This window comes from Aythya fuligula, chromosome Z (assembly GCF_009819795.1).
Source record: "Aythya fuligula isolate bAytFul2 chromosome Z, bAytFul2.pri, whole genome shotgun sequence".
In the NCBI taxonomy this organism is placed as follows: Eukaryota; Metazoa; Chordata; class Aves; order Anseriformes; family Anatidae; genus Aythya; species Aythya fuligula.
In genome coordinates this window covers 10,789,473-10,813,153 of record NC_045593.1, presented here as the reverse complement: position 1 = coordinate 10,813,153, position 23,681 = coordinate 10,789,473, and the positions used below count along the sequence as shown (strand labels likewise).

General features: G+C 68.8%; 3 protein-coding genes and 1 pseudogene across 3 annotated transcripts; 1 reads left to right on the top strand and 3 right to left on the bottom strand.

Annotated features, from left to right (window-relative positions):
* Positions 1-3,847: 3,847 nt before the first annotated feature.
* HINT2 (histidine triad nucleotide binding protein 2) lies at positions 3,848-4,987 on the bottom strand. The gene is made up of 5 exons (XM_032205546.1): positions 4,922-4,987; positions 4,407-4,541; positions 4,218-4,322; positions 4,072-4,144; positions 3,848-3,984 (listed from the first exon to the last, which is right to left on the bottom strand). Exons 1-5 carry the CDS (start codon positions 4,985-4,987, stop codon positions 3,893-3,895), a joined length of 471 nt encoding a protein of 156 aa, XP_032061437.1. The 3' UTR covers positions 3,848-3,892.
* A 313-nt stretch (positions 4,988-5,300) lies between these two features.
* On the bottom strand, positions 5,301-9,330 carry TAF1C (TATA-box binding protein associated factor, RNA polymerase I subunit C). Its single transcript, XM_032205545.1, has 14 exons — positions 9,205-9,330; positions 9,027-9,120; positions 8,814-8,920; positions 8,634-8,729; positions 8,475-8,545; positions 8,135-8,382; positions 7,934-8,044; positions 7,721-7,844; positions 7,557-7,628; positions 7,324-7,459; positions 7,109-7,237; positions 6,797-6,992; positions 6,562-6,699; positions 5,301-6,463 (listed from the first exon to the last, which is right to left on the bottom strand). The coding sequence occupies exons 1-14, from the start codon at positions 9,328-9,330 to the stop codon at positions 5,301-5,303; spliced, it is 2,811 nt and encodes a 936-aa protein (XP_032061436.1).
* An 849-nt stretch (positions 9,331-10,179) lies between these two features.
* On the top strand, positions 10,180-15,855 carry TMEM8B (transmembrane protein 8B). The gene is made up of 13 exons (XM_032205544.1): positions 10,180-10,189; positions 11,254-11,443; positions 11,555-11,762; positions 11,951-12,084; positions 12,195-12,454; positions 13,267-13,619; positions 13,804-13,900; positions 14,003-14,126; positions 14,501-14,643; positions 14,755-14,933; positions 15,019-15,165; positions 15,237-15,353; positions 15,470-15,855. Exons 1-13 carry the CDS (start codon positions 10,180-10,182, stop codon positions 15,803-15,805), a joined length of 2,298 nt encoding a protein of 765 aa, XP_032061435.1. The 3' UTR covers positions 15,806-15,855.
* Positions 15,856-19,281: 3,426 nt separating this feature from the next.
* Positions 19,282-23,423, bottom strand: LOC116500492 (annotated as a pseudogene).
* Positions 23,424-23,681: the final 258 nt, after the last annotated feature.

Below are 23,681 nucleotides of genomic sequence, written 5' to 3'. Positions count from 1 at the left end.
CGCTGGCTGCCAGCAGGGGGTGGCTATCGGGGTCCCCTGCCCCATAGGGGACAGCCGAGGTGGACAGGGTCGCAGGGACACCCTTGGGTGCCAGGGCAGGGACACCGCCTGCTCTTTATTGCTTGCTCGGCCGCACCCCGTAGCTTTCGGCGACGTGGGGCAGGGGCTGCTCCAGGTACTGGGTGATGGGGGTGGAGAAGGCGGCGTTCCTCCGAAAGGGGCTGTCCCCGGTGCGGATGCAGGTGACGCCCTAAAGGAGAGGGACGCGGGGACCCCCGTGAGCAGGGGGTGCTGTCCCCACGGGCAGGGCGGGCTGGGGGTGCTCACGGGCACGCTGCGGGCTTGCTCCAGCCAGAAGCTGCAGGGCTGCTCCGTGCGGTAGTCGTGGGGCTGCGGTGGAAAAAGGGGAGCCCCCATGTCAGCCGGGGAGGGGGGCGGCGTGCTCGGGGACCCCTGGTGGGGTGCGAGGTGTGGGGTGGGTACCTGGGTGGTGGGCAGCGGCGTGGGCTGGAAGCCCCCCGCCTGGAAATCCCGGTGCGTGGTGGAGAGGCTCTCCATGGGCGCACGGGGTGGGGACATCTCCTCCAGCAGCTCCTGCCTGTGGGACCACCCCCCCAGCTGCCCGATTTTGGGGTCCCCAAGCACGGGGACCACCCTTGGGGCCGGGGAGGGGCAGTCTCACCTGTACTTCTGGTAGAGCATCAGCTCCAGCGTGGCCTCCCGCTGCCCTGCGGGGAGCCGGCACCCTCAGCACCGGGCTGAGCCCCTCGGCACCTCCCTCCCCCCCAGTTATTTTTTTTTTTGGGGTGGGGACCCCCATGCCCCACCTCTCGCCAGCATCGGGACGCTGTGGGGCGGGCGGAAGGCGTGCTTGGTGGTGGTGCTGGGGGGCGGCTGGGCTGGTGGCTGGCGGGTCAGCAGCCCGCGGTGGCCGTGCCGGTGGACGAAGCCCTCGCTGCCCATCTCCGGCGCCGGCACCTGGTCCAGGTCGTTGGTGGCTCTCTGGGGACACGGCGTGGCTCCAGCACCCCCCCTGGATGGCACCGACCCCTCCCCGAGCCCCCCAAGTGCATTGAACCCCCCCAAGGGGTCCCTAAGCACATGCTGTGCCCTGCACCCATTTGAGGAGCGGGGGGGCTGTGGGGTTACCTCCTCCTGCCAGTTGTGGATCAAGCAGCTCCCGCGGGGCACGACCCGCACGGGCATCGGGGCCGGCACCTCGGGGGGCTCCGTGGCCACGGCCAGCACCTTTGGGACCTCCTCGGCCGCGGCCTCCTGCTCCTCCTGGTGCCCCTCGTCGGCGCCCGGCTCCTCGCCGCCGTCCACCACCACCACCCCGGGGGGCTCCCCATGGCACGAGCCCCCCACGGGCAGCAGCACGTCCCCCCGCATCCTCACCGTGCGCGGGGGGGGCTCATCCCGGGGGTCCCCCCCATGCTTTGGGGGCGCGCAGCCGGTCAGAGCCACCCTGCGCGCGGGGACAGACAGCGGGGTCACGACCCCCAGTGCCCCCCGGGTGACCCCTGCCCCTTGGGTGACCCCAGCACCAGGCGGGGTCACCAGCACCCCCCAAAACACCCCCCTGGTGCCTCCCCAGCACCCCCGGGCCCCCTCCCCAGCACCCCCGGGCCCCCTCCCCAGTGCCCCCCCGGTGCCCCCCGGTGCCCCCCGGTGCCCACCCCCTGGGGGTCTCCGTCCCCCGCCGCGCTCCGCGCTCCATGGCCGGGCCCGGGGGCTCCTCTCCCGCGCCCCCCCCTCCCATCTCCATGGGGACGGGGGACGCCGTCCTCGCCATCCGATTGGCGGAGCCGAGCGCGGGGGCGCCTCCCATTGGCGGAGAGCCTCGTGGGGGGCGGGGACAGAGTGGGGCGAGGTGGCGGGAGATGGGCGAGGGGGGGCGTGGTTTCGGGGGGGGCAGGGGGCGTGGCCAGCGGCGCGCGCGCGCGCTCCGTCCACGTGCGCGGCCGCAGCCCCGAGGGGGCGGCCGGGGCGCGCCGTGCGCCCTCTGCGCGCCTCGGGGCGGGGAGGGGGCGGCCCGGGAGGGGCAGGGCAGGGCCCTGCCGCCCCCCCCCCCGAGCCTGCAGGACGCCAGCCCTGCTCTCCGCCCCCCCCCTTCCCTCTCCCAGCCCCTTCCAGCCTCGACGGGCGCCGTGCAGAAGAAGGGCCCTTTGACGGCGGCGGCCCCCGGGCTGTTATTGCAGCGCTCTGCGGTGTGCGCCGGCCGGGCCACCGCGCTGCCGGCGCTGGGGCCTCTTGTTTATCCTGGCCGGCCTCGCGTCTCACCCCCGCGGCCCAGCGGGGACGGCCCCCGCCCCGGGAGCTCGGCTCCGGGCCAAGCCGTCGGGGGGGGGGGGAGCTGGGGGCCGTCCGTGCCGGCAGCCCCGCCGCGAAGGGGCCCGGGGCTGCGGCTGCTGCGAGCCCATCTGCCGAGCAGCTGCCGGGAGAGAGAGGAGCGCCGGGGGGGCGCACACACGTGCCCGGGGTTGGGGGTGAGCGGGGAGGCCCCCCCCGCGCCGTGCCCTCGGTGTCCGCCCCCCCGGGGATGTGGCTCTGCTCCGGGGCACCCTGCGGGGAGCCCAGGGCTTGGGGCCCGGCAGCGGGAGCTGGAGCACATCTGGGCGCAGCGTGCTGCTGACACATCCACCCCCCCCCCTCCTCCTCCTTCTCCGCCTCTTCCCCCCCCCTCTTCCCCTCGATGTCTTTGGGGAACTTGCGTCATTTGCGATAGTCCTTGGCTGGGGAACGAAAACAACCCTGGGCCCCCCGCCCGCCCCAGCACAAAGTGTGTGTGTGGGGGGGCACAATGCTAATGTAGCCTGCGTGCATGTTTTAGGGACCCCCCCAGGACGATGCCAGTGCCCCCCCTTATTCCACACCCCCCCATGTTCTCATGTGCACCTTCTGGGGAGCCCCCACTAACAGGGTGCTCTGGAGCAGTGGGTCTGCAACGGCTGCGAGGGGTCTGCAGAGCGCAGGGACCCCCCCCAAACCTCCACGAGCCCCCCAGCCGGGCCCCAAGAGCTGCCGGCAGCGACACCCGGGCGAACAGACCCCACATTATCCCCGGCGGCTGCGGTCCCTGCGCGCCTGGCGGGGGCCCAGGCGGCCGCGCCGCGGTGCCAGGTGGGCTGCGCGCTGCGCCAGCGCCGGCCCCCTGCTAAATTTAGCGGCGGCCGGAGCAGGAGGCACGGGGCAGGGAGACGATGGACGCCAGGGCCGTGGCCCCGCTGCTGCCCTGCACGTGGCCAGGTGGCCCGGTGCCACCGTGTGGGTACGGGGCTGCGTGTGTCTTGCACGTGCAGGGGGCCCGGGGGGGGTGCAATACGACGTGTCCTGCACGGTGGTGCATGCACAGGGGGGTACAGGGTGTGCAACGTGGTGTTTTGCACAGTGGTGCGTTCACGGGGAGGGGGCTGGGGTGTGCAACGGGATGTGTTGTGCCTTGTGGTGCACGCCCAGGGGGGGCTGAGGTGTGCAGGGCAATGTGTGCTGCACGGTGGTGCGTGCACAGTGGGGGACTGGGGTGTGCAATGCAAGGGTTTGCACACTTGTGCATGTACCGGGGGGGTCTGGGGTGTCCAATTTGTCATGCATTGTGTTTGCACAGGGGGCCTGGGGTGTGCAACACAACATTTTGCACAGTGGTGCTTGCGCAGGGGATCTGGGGCGTGCAGTGCAACCCTTTGCACACCGGTGTGTGCACGGGGGGCTCTGGGGTGTGCACGGGGAGGATCTCACAGTGGAGGCCTGGTGTGGAGGCCGAGATAAGAGGCAGCACAGCCTTCACCACCCGCCCCCCCGAGAGCGCTGGGGTTGTCCCCAAAAAAAACAGAGCCAAGCAAGCCACTGCGGGTGCCCCGAGCAGCTTTATTATGGGGGTGACCCGGGGGGCTCAGCCGGGGGGCCAGCCCATCTGCCGCCCCCCCAGCACGTGGAGGTGCAGGTGGTAGACGGACTGGGCGCCGTGCTTCCCGTCGTTGATCACTGCCGGGAGAGGGACAGGGGGTCAGCGTGGGGGTGGTGTCACCCGTGGGGGGGCACAGGGGAGGGGTCCCCCCCCCCCCAACTCACCCAGCCGGTATCCGTCCTCCAGCCCCTCCGCCTTCGCCGTGCGCGCCGCCACCACCATCAGGTGCCCCAGGAGCTGCGGGGAGGGGGCAGGAGGCTCAGCCCTGCGTGTCCCCTGTCCCCACTCGTGTCCCCGAGCCCCCACTCACCTGGGCATCCTGCGGTTCCACGCAGCTCAGCCGCGGGATGGGGCGCTTGGGGATCACCAAGAAGTGCACGGGCGCCTGGGGGGCCACGTCGCGGAAGGCCAGGCACTGCGGGGAGGGGGTGCGGCGCCCTGAGACCCTCACTCACTCGGGTGGGGGGGGGGTCCACGCGTGTCCCCGCTGCCCCCTTACCTCCTCGTCCTCGTAGAGGATGGTGGCCGGCACGGTGCGGGCGATGATCCTGCTGAAGATGGTGGGCTCCGTGCCCGCCCCGGCGGCCGCCCGCTGCGCCTTGCCCACCTCCCCGTCCTGCCCGCTGAGGGGGCGCTGGGGGCACACACGGTGGGGGGGGGGGGGGCGTGACAACCAGGCACGCGTGGGGGGGGGTGACACGGGGACACCCGTGGGCTTGGAGACATGGAGAGGGGACACACACACACACAAGGACGTGCAGGGAGCAACAGGGGACGGGCATAAGGGTGGTCGGGAGGGGGTTAAGCTGGCGAGGTGGGGGCCACGCGTGGGTCCCCACGCCGCAGGGGGGCTCTGTGCATGTGTGTGCGTTTGCACGCCCACTCGTGGACTTTGCACGGGTGCGGAAGCGGGCGCAGGACCCACCCCCCATCCCCCTTCCTCCCCTCTTCCCCCCCCCTCTTTCCTCCTCCTTTATCCCACGCCCCCTCCCCGCGCACCCCACGCGTGCCCACCTGCCCCAGGCGCGCCCCCGCCACCCAGGCGCGCGCCCACCCACGCGCGAGCACCGCCGCCGCCATGGCGCGCGCCTCCGCGTCCCCGCCCCTCCCCCGGCTTCCGCCACGCCCCCCCCCCGCGCCTTAAAGCGCCCGCGCCCCTTCCCCCCTGCGCCCACGCGTGACCGCGGAGAGGGGGGGGAGGCACCCACGCGTGGCGCGCTCCAGGCACCCAGCCCGATCCGTGCAGGGCGCATTGCTCCCCCCCCACTCTTCCCCACACCCGATGGTGGGTGCTGGGGGTGGCCCCCCCCACGGTCACGCGTGGGTGCCCCCCCCCCTTAAAAAAAAACTCCAGAGCCAGGGCTGTGCCGTCAGGGGTTTATTTCTTGCCCCCTCAGAAGCCCATGCGCGGGCGCTTGCGGCGGAGGGGCTGCGAGGAGGAGGAGGAGGAGGAGAGCTGGCTCTGGGAGGAGGGGATGCAGAGCGGCGCCCCCGGCGTGCTGGGGGGCTCGGGGGGGTCCTGGGGCCCCTCTGCCCACACGGCCAGGTAGTCCCGCAGCGTGCGCCGCCGCTCCTTGGGGATCCCCCGCGAGCGCAGCTCCTGCGAGGACAGCATGGGCTCCACGGGGGGCGGCGGGGAGGGGGCGGCCGGCGGGGAGCCCCCCACCACCACCTCCAAGGGGGTGGCCGGGGGGGACGAGCGCGGGGGTCCGGCGTCGCTGAGCTCGGACAGCTCGGACTGGTAGGTGACGGAGGAGGTGAAGCTGGCCGAGAGGCTGCGGTGAGCCCGCGCCGCCTTCTGCCGCCGCCGCCGCTCCCGCAGCGCCTGCCGCCGCTGTGCCAAGCTGGCACCCGCGCCCCCAGACCCCCACTCGCCCCCCCAAGCCGCCGTCAGCCGGGCGCTCAGGGCGTCGGGCTCTTGCGGGGGTGGTGGCGGGGGTCCGGGGGGCTCGGGGGCCGTGTCCCAGCGCTGGATGCGCTCCCCGAGGCGCATGGCCTGGCGCAGCCGCTGCCGCAGCTGCTGGTGCAGGGCGCTGGGTGCCGCGGGTGCCGCCAGCTCCTTGCGGGTGAAGAGGCGCCGCTTGCTGATGGTGGGGGGTCCCGGGGGGCAGGCGTGACGCGGGGAGCCCCCCCAAACCCGCAGCAGGGCCCGCAGCCAGCGGCGGTACCGCAGGGCAGCGGCCGGGCTGGGCACGGCTGGAGGGGGCTGGGGGCTGGCGCGGCGCTCCGCGGGGGGCTCGGCTTCCTCCGTGGCCACCGGCGTGCCCACCACCTCCTCCTCCTCCTCGTCGTTGATGATCACCTCCAGGTTGGAGAGGTAGAAGGTCTGCTCTCCTTCATCCTCCTCCTCCTCCTCCTGCGCCTCCTCCTCGCTGCTGAACAGCGGGGAAGAGCCCGGGGCCTCCTGCGTCGCCTCCTCCTCTTCCTCCCGGCGGGGAGCGGGTGCTGGCGCCGCCTCGTGCCTCAGCGCCTGGTAGAAGACATCCCCGGCCTCGGAGAGCTGGAAGACCACCAGGGCCTCCTGCCGGCCCTGCTGGTGCTGCACGGCGGCCAGCCCTGCGGGGACAAACACAGCAGTTGCCACCTGCAGCGACCCGGTGGCCACGTCCCCTCCTTGCCCCCGGGACCCCCGCGTGCTCCCCAGCTTTGCTCACCGGCAGCGGGGGCACCGAGGCGCTGCTGGAGCCAGTGGTGGCGGTGTGGGAGCTGTGTGGGGAGGTGAGGCAGGCAGCTGGCGATGCTCTGCAGCCTCTGCGGCGGCCCCACCAGCTGGCAGGCCGACTTGCTGCCCCCTGCAAAACCGAGGTGCCCCCCAAAAAAATCACCCTGTGCCTCCGTGGCACCGCACGGCGAGGTGGGGGGACGCGGTGCCCGCGGTCAGCCCCGTGCCCCCCTGTGCTGCTCTCTCACCCGTGTACTGCAGCAGCAGCAGCTCCTGCGTGCGGGAGGCGCCCAGCACCACCTTATGGCTCCTGCCCGGCCCCCCCGGCGCCACTTGGGCAAAAAGAGGGGGGGCCTTCATCATGTGCGCCCACTTCAGCACGGGCACCAGCGGCAGGCGCTCGTCCATCAGGTACACGGCAAACTGGGAAGAGGGGGGACAGCTCAGCGGGGCTCCCCCTCCTCCACGCCACTTATCAGCAGCGTTAAAAGGGTGTGGGGGGGTCCAGGGCTGTGCCCCCCAGCCGTGGGGGGTCTCACCTGGGTGGTGACGAGGTGCTGGCAGGGGTGAGCCCGGCCCAGGTACATGGGCAGCACCACGCGCTCGCCCTGCTGGCACCCGGCTTCCTCGCCCACCTTGAAGAAGTCGAAGTGGCAGCTGGAGGGGGCCTGTGGAGGCAGGGCAGGGTGCCATCAGCACCCCAGGGTGCCGGGCCCCCTCCCCACTGACCCCACGCCCCCCGTCCCAGGCTCACCCGGGTGTCCAGGCACTGGATGCCGGTGCGGTCGGCGCAGCTCAGCACCCGTGGGTGCGCGGTGAAGTCGCTCCAGCGCCAGGGCGAGTGGTCCCGGAAAAACAGGGTCTGGGGGTCGTGGCGGAGCCGCTGCAGCCTGCGAGGAGAAAGGGGCACCACCAGTGGGCTGGGGGGTTCCCCCACCACCCAGCACCCCAAAATCAGAGGGTCCAGCCCGCAGCACCCTGACTCACCCAGTCTCAACGCTCCAGAGGTAGACGGCTCCGCTCTGGGTGCAGACAGCCAGCTCCCCGGGGAGGTGTGGGCTGTGGGGCAGGGGGACGGCATCACCATGGGGACAGGGGGGGTCTGTGGTGGCAGCACAGCCCCCCAGGAGCTCGTTTTCCCCAGCACCCACCTGACGGTGAGGCAGGAGGCCGGCACGTCGGTGCGGATGACCTGCAGCGGGCTGGGGGCAGCGCCCGCCCTGCCCGGCACCCTCCAAACTCCGCAGTGGTAGTCGGAGCGGACACCCACAAAATCTGGGGATGGGACACACACAAGGGGGCTGGTTAGGAGGGCAGGGTCCCCAAGGTGTCACCCCAGGGTGCGGGTCCCGGGGCTCGCTCACCTTCTCCATCCACCCGCGCGGCACCCACTTGCCGGATGCGCCCGTTGAGCTCAAACTGCGCCGGGGCCCCTCGGGCACGGGGCTGCTCCTCCAGCACCACGTCCTGGAAATCTGGGGGGGGGCAGCTAAGGGCACTACCACAACCCCCTCTACCTTCCCCAGGGGATACCCCTCCCCGTTTTCCCCCACGGGTAAGGATACAGAGGTAATTCATGACCTCCCCGCCGGGGTAGACCAGGCGTCCCACGCGGCCGCTCGCCTCCTGGGGGGGCAGCCAGGCCAGAGCCCCCCCGGTGGGGCTGTCGTCGAAGAGCAGGCCGGCCCACTGCAGCAGCAGCTCCTCGTGCACGCAGTCGGCCAGCAGCCCCAGTGGCACCTCGAAGAGCCAGTCCCGGCACAGGTGGGAGAACCAGCGCAGGCGGGAGACGAAGTGACGCCGTGGGCAGCCGCTGCGGGGACAGCCGGTGTCACGGGGAGGGGGTCCTGCAGGAACCCCCCCCCCCCCCCCCCCCAATATTCCCTGTCCCCGGGGAGCACTCACCGCCTGGCCTCCAGCCGGTTGAGCTCCTCCACCAGGGCTGTCATGCGGATGGTGGTGTCCCGGGAGGGTTTCTGGGGGGGTGAAAAAGGGTCAGGGCTGCAGCCAGGGGGGGCTGATGGAGCCCCCACCCCCCAAAAAAAAAACCAAACAGGCACTGACCTTCAGCTTGGAGTCACCCAGGTGGAAGTTCTTGTGCAGCAGCTGCCCCAGGGAGCCGAAGGCGTCCTCTGGGTGATCCACAAAGAAGTGTCCCAGCTGTGCGGGGAGGGAAAGGCAGGGTCAGGACGTGTGGGGACGCCGTGGTCCCCGCCAGGCTGTGCCCCAGCCCCTCGCTGGTACCTGCTTGGTGAAGTCCAGCGCGGCTCCCGACCTCCCTGCCCGCAGCTTCCTGCGCAGCACGCCGCGGTACAGGATGTCCTGGGGGACCAGAGGGGGCACCCAGCAGCCTGCGGGGACAGAGCAGGGCACGGCTGGCACCGCGGGGACGGGACGGGTGCCAGCACGTGGCTCGGTGCCTGGGGGCACCCAAAACCTCCCCCCCCAGGTCCTCACTGTCGTTGGGTGGCAGCAGGGGCACGGCAGCGGCTTCGCAGGGCTCCCAGCTCTCGCCCTGCCGGCTGCGGCGGGGCACGAACGGCGGCTGCAGCTGCACGGGGACAGGATTGGGGAGGTGAGGGTGGCCCCGGCGCCCCCATCCCCAACCCCCTTCCCAACCCCGCTCCCCTCTCACCTGCCCGCTCCCGGCCTCCAGCACCTGCCCGTGCTCCCCCCAGCCGGCAGCCGGCGCGGGGCCGGCCTCATCCTTGGGGGGGCCGCAGCCGAAATAGGAAGGGAAGAGAGCGGCGGGGAACTCCATGGGGGCACCGGAGGAGCGGGGGGGGACCGGGTACCGGGGGGGTGCGCCGGGTACCGGAGGGGCCCGATCCCAGTCCCAGTCCCGGTCCTGGTCCCAGTCCCGATCCCGGTCCCGATCCCAGTCCCAGTGGTTCCCGGTCCCGCTCCCGGTCCCAAATCCCGCTCCCGGTCCCGCTCCCGGTTCCCGCCACCCCGCCCCGCCCCGCACGCGTCCCGAGCGCGCGCGCGCGCCGCCGCCGCCGGTCCGCCCCCGCCCCTCCTCGCGGCCCCACCAATCAGCGCCCGAGGCGCGGAGGGCGGCGACGGGCGCGCGGCGCAGCCAATGGCCGCGCGGGGAGGGGGCGTGGCGCGCCGGGTGACGTCATTCTCGCGGGCGCGCGTCGGGCTCCGGCGGCGGCGGCGGGGCGGCATGGGGCGGCGGGGCGGCGCGGGGAGGGGGCGCCGGGACCCCCTCGTCCGCCCCCCGCTGCGGCCGCCGCCGCTGCTCCTCCTGCTGCTCTTCCTCCTCCTCCTCCTCCTCCTCCTCCTGCCGCCGCCCGCCGGTGAGCGCCCCGGGGGCCGGGGGTGGGGGGGTGGGGGGGTCACGGGTCCCCCCTATGGGGGGGGGCACGACCCTATAGTGGGGGGCGCGAGCCTGTAAAAGGGGGCACGGCCGCTGTAGGGGGGATGGTGGTGGTATAGGGGGGGACGGTGGTGGTGTAAGGGGGTATGGTGGGCCTGTGGGGGGTGCGGGGTGAGTGGGTAGGGGGCTGCGATGCGTGGGGAGAGAAGGGGGGGGTGTGGGGCACGGTGGCTGCCTGCTATGGGGTGAGGCGGGGGTCGCGGGGGCGCGCAGAGGGGTGTCCGCGCAATGGGGCGCGGTGGGGAATAGGGGGAGAAATCCCCCCCCCCAGCCCCGCACACAGACACCAGGGGGACGCGGGGGGGTGCCGTGGGGTGCGACACGCGAGGGGTGGTGTCGGGGGAGGGGGTCCCGAGGTGTCTGTGGGGCGGGGGGGGGGGGCGATTTGGGGCCGCGGGCGCTGTCCCCGGTGCTGAGCCCCGGCCGCGGGCGCTGTCCGCGGTGCTGAGCCCCGGGGCTGCGCATCCAGCCCTGGGGGGCTCCGTCCCGGTTCCCGACCCCCCCCAACCTCATCCCGGGGGTCTGAGCACCGGGGACCCCTCCTGGAGGTCTCCATCCCCCCGGGGACCCCCCATGGCACGGAGCTCCGGTCCCCTGGGGGTGCCGTGGAGATGCCCCCCCAGGGCGGGCTCGTGGTGGAGGATTTGGGGTCGGGCACCCTACACGCAGACGGGCATTTGGTGATAGGGGAAGGGGAGCTGCCTTTGTTCCAGGAGAGGGCTGCAGGAGCAGATGCGTGTCGGGGCTCAGCCTGCTGGGGCTGCACACACACACGCACAGCACAAACACACACGTGCCCGCCGGCACACGCACGCACGCGCACCCCCGGCCGGGCACAGGCTGTACGAAGCAGCCCCTTCCTCCCCTCTCCCCAATTCCCAGCTGGACGAGTCCCCCCGGGGCTGCCGGCATCCCGCAGCCACGAGCATCCCATCCTCAGAGCATCCCTGCGGAATGAGGCCTGGGATTCCCGGGCTGGCGCTGGGCAGGCGTCCCAGCGGCAGGGCGAAGTTGTTTCTGGAGCTCCAGGGACGTGCCTGCCACCCCGCTGCTGCCCAGGCTCCTGGAAATTCCCCGGGGGACGCCGGCCAGTTTGGGCAGCCCCGCAGGAAGCATCTTGCAGGCTGTGCACAGCCTCCCGTGGGTGTGCACGCCTCCGCCTCGCCGTGCGCGCAGGCGGCACCCCCGTGTGCATGTGCGCACCCCATATGCGCACCGCGCCTCCCCCGCGTGAGTGGGGCAGAGCCCGGGGAGGGGGTCCCAGCCCCACTGAGAGAGCCCCTTGGGTCTCCCCCCCCGCAGACGGGCTCTTCGTGACCGACTACTTCACCCGCACGCCGCGCAAGCTCAGCCCCTTCCGCTCCTTTGCCAGCATCGAGCTCTTCCACTTCCACATCCCCGAGGACACGGTCATCGCCGTCTGGAACCTCATCACCTTCAAGGAGCAGGGCGGCACCTTCGGGGACCACTGCCCGGACCGCAGCATCACCGTGTGAGCGCCCGGCGTGTCCCTACTGGAGGGCACTGCCCCGCGGTGACCCCCCTCCTGTCCCCGTGCCACCACCCCAAAGCTGCGCCCCGGTAACCGCCGTGCCCCCTGCAGGTATTTCCGCGCGGGGGCTCCCTCCGTCATCAACCCGCTGCGCACGCACTTCCCCAGGGACACGGCCGTCCCTGGCTCCTTCGCCCTCACCCTCACCTGGACGCTGCCCAACCGCACCACGGGGGTGTTCAACGTCACCAGCCCCCTGCCTGGGGACTGGTTTTTGGCTGCCCACCTGCCCAAGGATGAGGGGAAGATCTCCGTCAAGGTGCAGGGCTTTGGGGTGGGGTGGGGATTGGGGAGGGCACGGTGCCAGGCTGGCATTTGGGGCTGGCAGCGCGTGGGGCAGGTGTGGGGCACTGGGTGGCTCTGGAGGGGGGGTACCGGGGTGGGCAGCACCCAAATTCCCTGCTGAGCACCCCCCAAGCCCCCGTGCTGACTGCCCTGCTGGTGTAGGGTCTCTACGAGGAGTGCCAGTACCTCTTCCAGCCGCAGCTCATCGTGCAGCGCCTGGTCAACATCGCCGTGCTGTACCCCGGATACGCCTCCGAGCAGAGCATGGCCCCCCACAACCGCTCCTGCCTCTACAAGTGAGCACGACGACGGGGGGTCTGCCAGCCTTTTCGGGGGGCGGTCGGCTTCCCGGGGGTCCCCCATCCCTCTGCCTGGCCTCCCCCAGCCCCTCTCCGTGTCCCCGCAGGGTGTTCGTGCCCAGCTACACGTCGCGCGTGCAGGTGGAGGTGCTGCGGTGCCGGGGGGCCGAGGGCTGCCCCCTGTGGCTGCGGGTACGGGCCAAGGCCCCCCCCCTGCACAACTCCACGGCGCTGGACTGCCGGGAGCACGCGCCCTGCCAGCTGGCCCTGGACCTGCCCTTCTGGCAGCACTGGTACTACGTGCTGGTGGAGAGGCACCCCGGGGTGCCGGGCGCCGTCTCCTTCCAGGTCATCGTGCAGCTCACGGGTGAGGGGACGCGGCCCCGGTGTTGGTTTGGGGTGCTTGTGGGGTCTGGGTGACAGGGGGGGCAGCCAGCTGTGCTGGCACGGGGGTGCTGGGAGGCTTTGGGGCACTGGGATGCACTGGGATCCGTGTTTTGGGGCACTGGGATGTGCTGGGACGCTGAAGTGCTGTGAGGTGCAGGGGTGCTTTGGGACACGGGGATGCTTTGGGATGCTGGGAGATGCTGGGACACAGATGCTGGGATGCTCTGGGAGGACTGGGATGCTCTGGGATGCTGGGAAGTGCTGGGAGGCACTGGGATGCTGGGACATTGGGATGCTCTAGGACACTGGGAGATGATGGAGCACTGGGATGCTCTGATACTGGGATGCTCTGGGATGCTGGGAGGTGCTGGGACACAGATGCTGGGATGCTCTGTGAGGACTGGGATGCTGGGAGGTGCTGGGATACTTTGGGACACTGGGGTGCTCTGGGAGGTGCTGGGATGCTCTGGGATGTTGTGAGGTGCAGGGATACACTGGGAGGCACTGGGATGCTGGGACACTGGGATGCTCTGGCATACTGGGAGATGCTGAGACAGATGCTGGGAGGTGCAGGAATGCTTGGATGCTCTGGGAGGTGCTGAGATGCTGGGACGCTGGGATGCACGGGGACATTCTGGGAGGCGCTGGGATGCTCTGGGATGCGTGGTGACACTGGGATGCGTGGTGACACCGGGGTGCTTGGGGACGCTGCCAGGTGCCAGGGCGCACTCAGGGAGCTGTGTTGGGAGGCAGAGGGGATCAGTGCCGGGTCTGACATCTCTCCCCCTGCAGACTGCTCCCGCCCCAGCCTGTCCCGGCCGCCCTTCCTGCCCTCCAGCGCCTCCATGAACATGCCCCACTCCTTCGGCTCCGCGGGCGGGCTGGCACTGGGTGCCGACAGCCCCCCTCCCGCCAGCCCCAATGGCACCAGGCACCCTCTGGCCGCCGTCCCCAGCGCGGCCGAGCGCTGCTGGCCTGTGCGCCCCACACTGCGCAACGAGCTGGACACCTTCTCCGTCCACTTCTACATCTTCTTCGGGCCCAACGTCTCGGTGCCGCCCGACCGCCCCGCCGTCTTCGTCATCAACCTGCTGCCGGTGCTGGACAGCGGCGGGGTGCTCAACCTGGAGCTGCGGCTCAACGTGGTGAGGGGCTGGGGTGGGGACACCAGGAGCGAGGTTTGGGGTGCTCCCGGGGGATGGATGTGGCTTGGGAGCGGTGGGTTGGGGTGCGTGGCGGTGGGCTGGGTGCTGCGGGTGGCAGGTTAGGGGGCTGTGGCAGCAGGGGGTGTCCCCAAATGGCTCGGGGCCGTGTCCCCTCTGCCGCCAGAGCTCCCTGCGTGGTGAGAACGCGACGGTGTTCGGCTGCCTGAACCACGAGGTGCCGCTGGCCTCCAGTGACAACGCCTCGCTCACCTGCGAGACGGGTAGGCTGGGCAGCCCCCCTCCTCCTGCTGCGTGCCGGGGGGTCCGCACCCCTCTGTACCCCACCGTGAGGGTCCCCTCACCGCTGCTCTCCCTGCCGGCAGAGTCCCTGGCAGGCTTCCTCCTCTCCGTCAACGCCACGGCCAGCCTCAGCCGCCTGCGCATCCCCTACCCACAGACGGGCAGCTGGTACCTCAGCCTGCGCTCCCTCTGCGCCACGGAGCACAGGTAGGAGCCCTCCGCGGGGGCGCGGGGTGGGCGCAGGGGGATGGAGCTGGGTGAGGGTCCCCACGGCTCGTGGTTGGGAAGGGCTCGTGTGCCCCTGGGGGTGCCCACACCGCACCCCGGCTCTGCTCGGTGTCCCGTGGGACCCCTCCAGGTTTATGGCTCTGCTCCCAGCCCTGCCACACTGGTGTCCCCGTGGGGATTTGGGGTGTGGGCACACCTGGGGGTTGGTGTTGGTGCGAGCAAACGGCGCCGTGTACGCTCCTCGTGCACGGGGTGCACACCTGGCTGCGTGGGGACATGGACGTGGCAGAGATGGGAGCTGCCTTAGGGGCACGGTGTGTGCCTGCTGACCCCGTTCCCCCACCCCGGGGTAGGTTCGAGCCCTGCACCAACGTGACGGCCGAGGTCTACCTGCGCGCCTACCTCTCGCCCTGCATCAACGACTGCGGCATCTACGGGCAGTGCAAGCTGCTGCGCACCAACAACTACCTGTACGCCGCCTGCGAGTGCAAAGCCGGTGAGATAACCCCGCTGTCCCCCTGCCCAGCTCCCCCCGGGGTGCTGGGAGGGGGTTTCCCCGCTGCCCCCCGTGGGTGCTGCGGGGTGACGGCCGCTCTCCTGCCCGCAGGCTGGAACGGCTGGGGCTGCACGGACAACGCCGAGGCGTTCTCCTACGGCTTCCAGCTCCTCTCCACGCTGCTGCTCTGCCTCAGCAACGTCATGTTCGTGCCTCCCGTGGCCATCGCCGTGCGCAGCCACTACCTCCTGGAAGCCGCCGTCTACATCTTCACCATGTTCTTCTCCACCGTGAGTTTGGGCGGTGGGCGAGGGGCCGGGGGGGAGCCGCGCGGGGCGGCTCTCACCTCCTTTCGTCCCCCATTCCCGGCCCCAGTTTTACCACGCCTGCGACCAGCCGGGCATCGTGGTGTTCTGCATCATGGACTACGACGTGCTGCAGTTCTGCGATTTCCTGGGCTCCCTCATGTCCGTCTGGGTCACCGTCATCGCCATGGCCCGGCTGCAGCCCGTGGTCAAGCAGGCGAGTGCGGGGACGGGGAAGGGTCCCCCCGGGGTGGGCGAGGGACCGTCCTGACGCCTCCTCACCCACAGGTGCTGTACCTGCTGGGGGCCATGCTGCTCTCCATGGCCCTGCAGATGGACCGCCACGGGCTCTGGAACCTGCTGGGACCCAGCCTCTTCGCCTTGGGCATCATGGCCATCGCTTGGGTAAGGACCTTGTGGCGCATCCCCATCCCCAACGAGGGTCCTTCAGGGGATGGAGGGGACACACGGCTTGCCCCCGCAGCCCCCCAACCCCTCAATTTTCCTCCGTCCCCACGCAGACAGCTCGCACCATCCGCCGGCGCCACTGCTACCCGCCCACCTGGAAGCGCTGGGCTTTCTACCTGTGCCCCGGGGCGCTGATCGCGGCGGCCGCCGTGCTGCTCTACGCCTTCGTGGAGACGGAGGAGAACTACTTCTACATCCACAGCATCTGGCACCTGCTGATCGCCGGCAGCGTCGGCTTCCTGCTGCCGCCCCGCGCCAAGCCCGCCGGGCGCCTGGGGCCGCTGCCCCGCCGCAAGGGCTGCGGGTACCAGCTCTGCGTCAACGAGCAGGAGGAGCTGGGGCTGGTCGACCCCACCGTCGCCTCCATCAACAGCATCTGCACCGGGTGACGGCACCCCCCCCAGCAGAGCGGATTCGGGGCCCCGGGGGGGGGGGGGGTGGCAGCGCCGGGGCTCTCTGTCTGTCCGTCCGTCCGTCTGTGTGTCCCCGCAGCACCAGGCACCCCAGGCGTGGTTGGAGCGGTGACGTCCCTGCTGGTGCCACCAAGGCACGGGGAGGGGGCACTGCATGCATTGGGAACCCCCCCTACCCTCTCCAGCTGCCTTTTGGGGTGTCGGGGGGGGGACAGGGACACGGGCCAGGCAGGTCCCCAAGCCCTGTGTGACAGCCACGGGGCAGCTCCTGGGGTGCTGCTCCAGCCCCCCCTCCACCCCCCCCGAGCCGTTCCCTGGGGATGCAGCCCGGCGTGCTGGGATTTAGGGGATGCTTAACGGGATTACCAGCTGCAGGCGGGCAGGCGGCTCCCTAATAGGATTGAGATCTAATTAAACCAGCTCCCCGGGAGCCAGGCCCCAGCTGGGGGCTGCGGGGGGGGGCATCTGGAGGGGATGATGGGGATAGGATGGCGAGGCTGCAGCCCTGCTGGGGCCGGCGAGCCCCGTCGAGCCATGGGGGCTGCTCCGAGGGCCCCGGGGACTGGCGGCTGCCATCCAGGATATCATCCTCCAGCCCTTCCCGTGTCGGCCAGGCTGGTTAAGGATTAATTTTTAATTAAAGTCGTTGCTCACTTCACCACGTCCAGCCGCGTCTCCCCGGCAGTGTCAGCGGGCACCGCGATACCAAGGAAGGGGTCGGCGCATGGTGCTGCCCGGTGGGTTTGTGTAGGCCCTACAATAACAGAGGGCAGCTGCTCAGTGCTCCCTCGTTTAATTAATCCTGTGGCTGCGCTTTTTGGCTCAAGGACGGGCTGAGCAGGAGGACGCAGGGCCAAGCAGCAGCAGAGGGGATCCGAGCCAGCCCTGCGCACCCCATGGGCACCATCAGCTCCCACGGGGACCCCCCTGCCTCCTTCCCAGCACCTCCAGCCCCATTCCCATGGGGATGCTTTTGGGGCCAGACTCTGCTTTCCCCCCCATCATGGACTTGGGGTCCCCATGACTCGGGCCCCCCCCCCCCATAGGAGCATCCTTCTGGTGCTCTCCATCCCTGCCTGTGCCGTGTCGCCGTGGTAACGGTGTCCCCATGGCAGCCAGGTGCCTCCGGCATCCCCATGGCAACTGGTACCCGAAAAGGCTCGGGGTGGGAGGGGTGGGAACTGCAAGACCCCCGGGATTGGGGATGGCTGGGAGGGGCACTGATGCTGTGCCTGGGGCAGCGTGAGCCCTCGTGTCCCCTGCCCCTGCTCCAGAAATAATAATAATAATAATAATAATAATAATAATAATAATAATAATAATAATAATAATAATAATAATAATAATAATAATAATTTCCCTCCTCGGAAATTATCCCCCCAAAATCTGGGGCTAGTTATGGCTAATTATTAGTTAATTATAACCAATGGAGGCACCTCATTAATTAGGGGAAGGCAGCGAGGGGTGAGGACACCCCACTCCCTCCATCAGCCCCTGGACGGGGCCCCCCCCGGCCCCCTCCCGCAGTGCCGACAGCCCTGGCAGACCCAAATCCGGGCTTTTTGGCACCAAAATGCCCCCCCCGCAGCCTCCCCTCCCCCACCCCGCCGCGCGGGGAATCCCCTCCGCTGACGTCACCGGGGACCCCCCCGCCGCCCTCGCCCCGCCCCTCCCCGCTGTCTGATTGGCTGCGCCGCCTTGGCCCCGCCCCTGGACGCGGGGCGGGCCTCGGAGTGACCACGCCCCCCGCTCCGTACTGATCTCCTATTGGCTGCCGAGCTGTCACTCCAGACCGGCACAGACCCGGTTGCTCGGCTGGCTGCTGCCTGCCCCAGTGCGGCCCCATTGAAAACCCATTGCAGCCCCATTGAAATCCTGTTGTGTCCCCTTTGAAGCCCCATTGCAACCCCATTTCAGACCCACTGGCCTCACTGAAACCCCATTGCAGCCCCATTGCAAGCCCATTGAAACCCCTTTGCAACCCAGTTGTGTCCCCTTTGAAACCCCATTGCAACCCCAGCTCAGCCTCATTGCAATCCCATTGCAGCCCCATTGCAGCCCCATTGTGTCCCCTTTGAAACCCCACTGCAATCCCATTGTGTTCCCTTTGAAGCCCCATTGCAGCTCCATTGAAACCCCATTGCAGTCCCACTACAACCCCATTGCAACCCCACTGCAACCCCACTGAAATGCTATTGTGTCCCCTTTGAAATCCCATTGCAACCCCATTGCAGCCCCATTGCAACCCCATTGTGTTCCCTTTGAAACCCCATTGCAGCCCCATTGCAATCCCATTGTGTCCCCATTGCAACCCCATTGCAGCCCCATTGCAGCCCCCATTGCAAACCCTTTGAAACCCCATTGCAGCCCCATTGTGGCCCCATTGCAACCCCATTGCAACCCTACTGTGTCCCCATTGCAACCCCACTGCAGCCCCATTACAACCCAATTGCAGCCCCATTGTGTCCCCTTTGCAACCCCACTGCAACCTCATTGCAGCCCCATTGCAAACCCTTTGAAACCCCATGTGTCCCCATTGCAGCCCCATTGTGTCCCCATTGCAACCCCATTGCAACCCCATTGTGTCCCCTTTGAAACCCCATTGCAACCCTATTGTGTCCCCATTGCAAACCCATTGCAGCCCCATTGCAACCCCACTGTGGCCCCATTTCAACCCCATTGCAACCCCACTGCAGCCCCATTGTGTCCCCTTTGAAACACCATTGCAACCCCATTGCAGCCCCTTTGCAATCCCATTGCAGCCCCTTTGCAACCCCACTGCAGGCCCATTGCAACCCCATTGCAGCCCCGTTGTAACCCCATTGCAACCCCATTGTGGCCCCATTGCCCCCCTCTGCACCCCCTGGCAGCCCCACCCTCCCCCCCCACATCCCCAGCCCACCCCCACCTCACCATACCCCACACCTCTGCCTCCCTCTGCCCCCACCACCCCCCACAACCCCCATGGCACCGGGGGGGGGGCACCAGGGGGGCACGGGGCAGGGTCTGTGCCCCCATGGGAGCCGTGCCCCCGCTGCGGGACGGGGCACGGTGCCGGTGCTTTCCCAGCCAGCGGCCGTGCCGGGAGCTGGGCCACCAGGTGCCGGGGAGGGGTGGCCCGGTGCCACCCACCCCGCGCGGCCCCACAGCTGCAGGGGGGCGTCCGGGGAGTTCCTGGGGGGCTGTAAATAGCCCAGTTCCCCCCAGTTCCCCCCAGTTCCCCTTCCGCTCGTCTCGAAAGCGAGAAAGGGAACGTGCGTGCGTGTGTGCGTGTGTGCGTGCGTGTGTGCGTGTGTGTCCCACCCCCCCCGGGACGCTCAGACAAAAGAACTGGTGGATGGGCGCTGCTGGTACAAAATCTATTTTTAATGTTATTAAAATCTGTAAATTTCTATAAACGTCTAAAATAACCAGGGGGGGTACGGGGGGCTCTGCTGCGGGGGTGCGCGCGCTCACGGCGGGGCGCAGCCGGCGTCGGGGGGCACCGGGGGCTCCTCCTTGCCGCACGGGGGGAGCCCGGGGAGCAGCGGGAGCTGGGGGTCGCCCTCGAAAAGGGGGGCGTGGGGGGCGTAGTGGGCGTGGGGGGCCGGCGGCCGGAGCAGGAGCTGGTGCAGGGTCTCGCCCACCTGCACCAGGCTGTGGGAGAGGAGGTGGAGGTGGGAGACGGTGTCGCTGGCCAGGCTCTCCAGCAGCGCCTGCTGCTGCCGCGACGTCTGCAGGATCTGCACCAGCAGCTGCTGCACGCTCTGCAGCAAGCCCGCCACGCCGCCGCCTGCAGCGAAGAGCGGGGTCAGGGGAAGCCCACCCCTCGCCCTGCGCCCCGGGGGGGGGGCGTTGGGGGGCACCCACCTTGCAGGCTCGTGTCCGCTGAATCTTCGCCCACCGCGTGCTCGCTCGCTGCAGCCATCCCCGGGGAGCCTGGGTTTCCTCGTCCCATCCCCGGGGGCGTCTCACCGGGAAAACCTGCGGCCAGGGGTTGGCACGGAGGGCGCAGCGGGGTCCCGGGGATCCCCTGCTCAGCCCGTCCCCGCTGCCCTGTGCCGGGGAGAGGGCGCAGACTCACCTGCCTTCTGCTCGGCGCTCTCCTCTTTCAGGCAGCCTGCGGGAGAGCAGCGGTCACCAGGGGACGGCTCCGGCCCCGCGGGGACACGAGCTCGGTGGCTGGGGCACGGTACTCACCCGGGAGGGGTTGGGGAGGGATGCAGCAGCTGGTACCTGCAACGGGAACAGGCTCAGAGCCCGATTACAGGGCTGAGAGGGGGGAAATGAGGACGAGGAGAGCCTTACGTGGGGCGGCCGCGGGGTCGGGCGATGCTCCATCGACGTGGTCCCCGCGGGCTGCAGGGAGAGAGCAGAGAGGAGACGCGGGGTCTGGCGGCACCCGCCGGGGGACGGCATCAGCCCGGGGTCTGCCTCGCTGCCCCGGCCAGCCCGGCGTGCCCTAGCCACAGCTCCCCAGCGCCCTGCGGGGCCTCAAAGCGCCTCCCGAGCTAGGAACAAAAGCAGGAGTCACTCACCCACCACTGCAATGCAGCCACCTCCGGGCTGGAAGGCAGCAGCTGCGTAGCGGCGCGCGGCCAGGCTACGCAACAGATTAGGGCTGGAAGTGAAGGAGAATCCCACATCCACTTGGAACTGCAGGGGGAATTTAGGGAGACAACGTAATTACCCGGTGCGGACGCTGGCGGGGACGCCGGGGTTCGCTCCCCCAGCGCCAGCGGGGCCGGGGGGGGGGGACACGAAGCAGCAGCCGGGGCTTCCCCGGCACCGGGCCCTTCTCTGCTCCTGTTTTTGGGGAGGTGTTTCGCCTGGTCCGCCCCGCAGCCCCGATCCCTGCCGGCGAGGGGAACAGCACCCGCTCCCTTCACCTGCCCGCACAGACCGGGCCCGGGGACGTATCCTGCATCGCCTCGGCACCGTCCGGGTGCGCTGCAGGACGGGGATGCTCCCGGCTCCATCCCTCACACCCAGTCCCAAATCCTCCAGAGCTCTGTGGTGTGCCGTGCCCTGAGGCCAGCTCCGAGCCAGGGACCCCCCTCCTGCCCCATCCCAGCTGGCCCCAAACCCTCACACTGTGGGGCTGGTTTGGAGCCAAACTGGGGGGGTGGGAAGTTCCCACACCCCATCCGCGAGTATCCCAAGGGGAACACACCACGGAGGGGCCCTCCAGGGACAAAAGGCCCCCTGACGACCCCCGTGCCCCCCCGTCCCTGCATGCTGGCACAGGCTTGAGCTGTAGCGGTGGCCGTGCAGCCCGGCGCGGCGGGGCAGGACGGTACTTACGGCTCTCCGGCTCGTCCTTTGGGCACTGCAGCAGCGGTGCCAGCAGCACGGAGGGGGTCTCTGCAGCAGCTGGGGTGCAGCACGCAGACAACAGCATCAGCAAGGGGGCCCTGAGGGGTGCCGGACACCCCCCGGCCACGACAAGCCCCCCTCCAGCTGCCCCATCCCACGGGTACCTGGCGGTGCCGGCGAGCGTGCGGCCAGCGACCTGCGCTTCCTGGGGGGCGGCTTGACCAGCTCTGCAAGGGGAAAGAAAAAGCTCAGATCAGGGCATCACGGACCCCGTGCAACAGCGGGGAGCCTGCACATCCCCAGCACCCACCGGGCAGCCGCCTCTCCCCAAAAACGGGCCGCCCGGCCGCCTTCCAGATGCTCTTCATGGTGCGGTAGTGCGGGGGCAGGCGCGACGAGTGCCGCCCGGCACGGCGGCGCGTCTCCCGCTCCGAGTGGAAAGCCTGCTTCAGTGCCTTCCACTTGGAGCGGCACTGGGCCACGCTACGGCCGTAGCCGGCCGCCGCCAGCCCCCGGGAGATCTCCTGCCACAGCGCCTCGTTGGGCCACGACGTGGAGGCCATCAGCAGGGCGGCCTCCCCGGAGCCTTCCACCAGCGCCAGGAGGCTGCTGACCTCCGCTGGTGTCCAGGCTCGCCCGCGGGGCATGCTGCGGGGTGGCTGGGGTGGCTAGGGTGGGGGGCAGGAGGGTGGGTGCCAGGCAGGGCTCGCCCTCGGGGGTCGGATGTGCGCTCCCCAGGGAGCCCCGTGCGCCCGCGATGGGGCTGCACCGGGGGTGGCTGCGAGCTGCACCGGGAGCTGCACCGGGAGCTGCACCGGGAGCTGCTGGGAGCAGCCGTGGAGCCGCAAGGAGCATGTGCAGCCCCTGGAAATTGCCGCTGGGAAACGTAGTCCTGGCCGTGCCTGCCCCTCCCGGCACATCAGGGGATGAGCATCCCCAGGGTGCTGCCCCCCAAGCCCTGAGGGCACGGCAGGGGTGCCCATCAGGGCGCAGGGAGGGGGCGCAGCGCCCCCAGCCTCCCCCCCTCCGGCTTTCCAGGGCTGCGATGGAGTGGTAATTCGTGTTGAGAAGATGATTGATATTAATAAAGAAAGGGGAGAGGTGGGAGTGTGGCTATGGGGGTCGGAAAGCCCCGTGGTTGAGGATAACATTAGGCTCTTAACGATGAGGCCATCAGGAATGTAAAAGGGCTTAGAGGGAACAAAGAAGGGTGATTCAGGAGACGCCACGCCGTCTCGGGTTGCTTGTTCGCCAGCCATTAAGGCATGGAAGTTGCTGGGGGTTTGCTGTTTGCTGTTTAATGCAAAGTTGTTTGGCCAAGGAGAAGTTGTTTTGAAAAGGACTGCTGTGGGGAGAAGGGTATAAGAAGGGAGCATGCCCTCAAGATAATAATAATAATAATAATAAAAAAGGCAACCCGATGAAGTTATGTCATCAATAAAGAAGCAGAGAGAAGGAATGAAAAGGAACAGGCTGGCAGAACGGAGACCAGGACGGGAACAGGCACATTGATCACCTCATGAAGATAAGATAGGTTTGGCCAAACTCAGCAAACTGCTCAGAGAAGCTCGTACAGAAAGTCGCTGGAAATGGGTGAACTGGAGCTGGAGAGAAGCTCGAGCTGAGAGAAGCGGAGCCGGCACACAACTGCCCCTCGCTGGTCAGCAGCTGCACATTATGGGGAATCATACGTCCTTAGGAACAGAGACTGTCCTGGTAGCCTTACAGCTTATTCTCCTTATTAGCAATCAGACAGTTTATGAGCCTGAAATATGGGACCAAACTGAGGTCAAGGTGTGGGACTCTACAACTAAAAACAACAAGGTTGCAGTGGGATTGCTCGGCACCTGGAGAGCAGTCTCTGAGGCCTTAAAGAGCCGTGTGGGACCACAGTCAGACACGTGTGGTTTGCCAGACACTGAGGGAGCTGCGGGCTCCTTTACTGATCCGACTGCTACGCCATCGGCCCCTCTGCTGTTACAGATGCCCCCTGGTGACCTGGACGTGCCTTTTGACCCCGGCCCTATTGGCCTTGAGGAGGAGATGGATATGCTTTTCTTCGATCCAGGAAGAATGGGATGCATAAGGCCCAAAGACCGAGTTCCTTGACAACTTAAAGCGAGATGTATTGCTCAAAAGGAATGGAAAATGGAGACTGTTATGGAGGACATTGATAGTAATAGGCTTAAAGGATTGTTTGTTGCCTTTTCTGGTTGTACATGTGTATAGGATGTATAGGCATACTTGGGTTTAGCATGTAAAAGCCATGTTCTGTATGTTTAGAAAGTCTGATGCTCATGTGTCCGTGTTGCTAGAGCACAGGCTCCCCACGCTCCCAGCGCTGTTTGCTTGCCTTTTATAACTATTACTGAATTCACATTGAGTTGAGACTTCATTTAAACAGCCCCATGCAAAAGAGGTGGCAGGAACCACCTCTGCACCACAGCCCTGCTGCTCGACAGCAGGCCGAGGCTGGGGACATGGAGGCAGCCCCCCACCCCGACGGTGCTGGGGGGCCCCTGGATTTGGGATCAGCCTCGATACGGCCCCAATACAC

Coding starts and splice junctions, on each gene's coding strand:
- TAF1C (XM_032205545.1), bottom strand. CDS start 9,330: ATGGAGTTCCCCGCCGCTCTCTTCCCTTCCTATTTCGGCTGCGGCCCC. Junction 8,730..8,813: donor CGCTGGACTTCACCAAGCAG/GTACCAGCGAGG, acceptor CTCCCCGCACAG/CTGGGACACTTCTTTGTGGA. Junction 6,993..7,108: donor AGCACCTCGTCACCACCCAG/GTGAGACCCCCC, acceptor CCCTCTTCCCAG/TTTGCCGTGTACCTGATGGA.
- HINT2 (XM_032205546.1), bottom strand. CDS start 4,987: ATGGCGGCGGCGGTGCTCGCGCGTGGGTGGGCGCGCGCCTGGGTGGCG. Junction 4,542..4,921: donor CGGGGGCGCGCCTGGGGCAG/GTGGGCACGCGT, acceptor GTGTGCCCCCAG/CGCCCCCTCAGCGGGCAGGA. Junction 3,985..4,071: donor GGAGGACGGATACCGGCTGG/GTGAGTTGGGGG, acceptor CTCTCCCGGCAG/TGATCAACGACGGGAAGCAC.
- TMEM8B (XM_032205544.1), top strand. Junction 12,455..13,266: donor GGTCATCGTGCAGCTCACGG/GTGAGGGGACGC, acceptor CTCCCCCTGCAG/ACTGCTCCCGCCCCAGCCTG. Junction 14,934..15,018: donor TCACCATGTTCTTCTCCACC/GTGAGTTTGGGC, acceptor TCCCGGCCCCAG/TTTTACCACGCCTGCGACCA.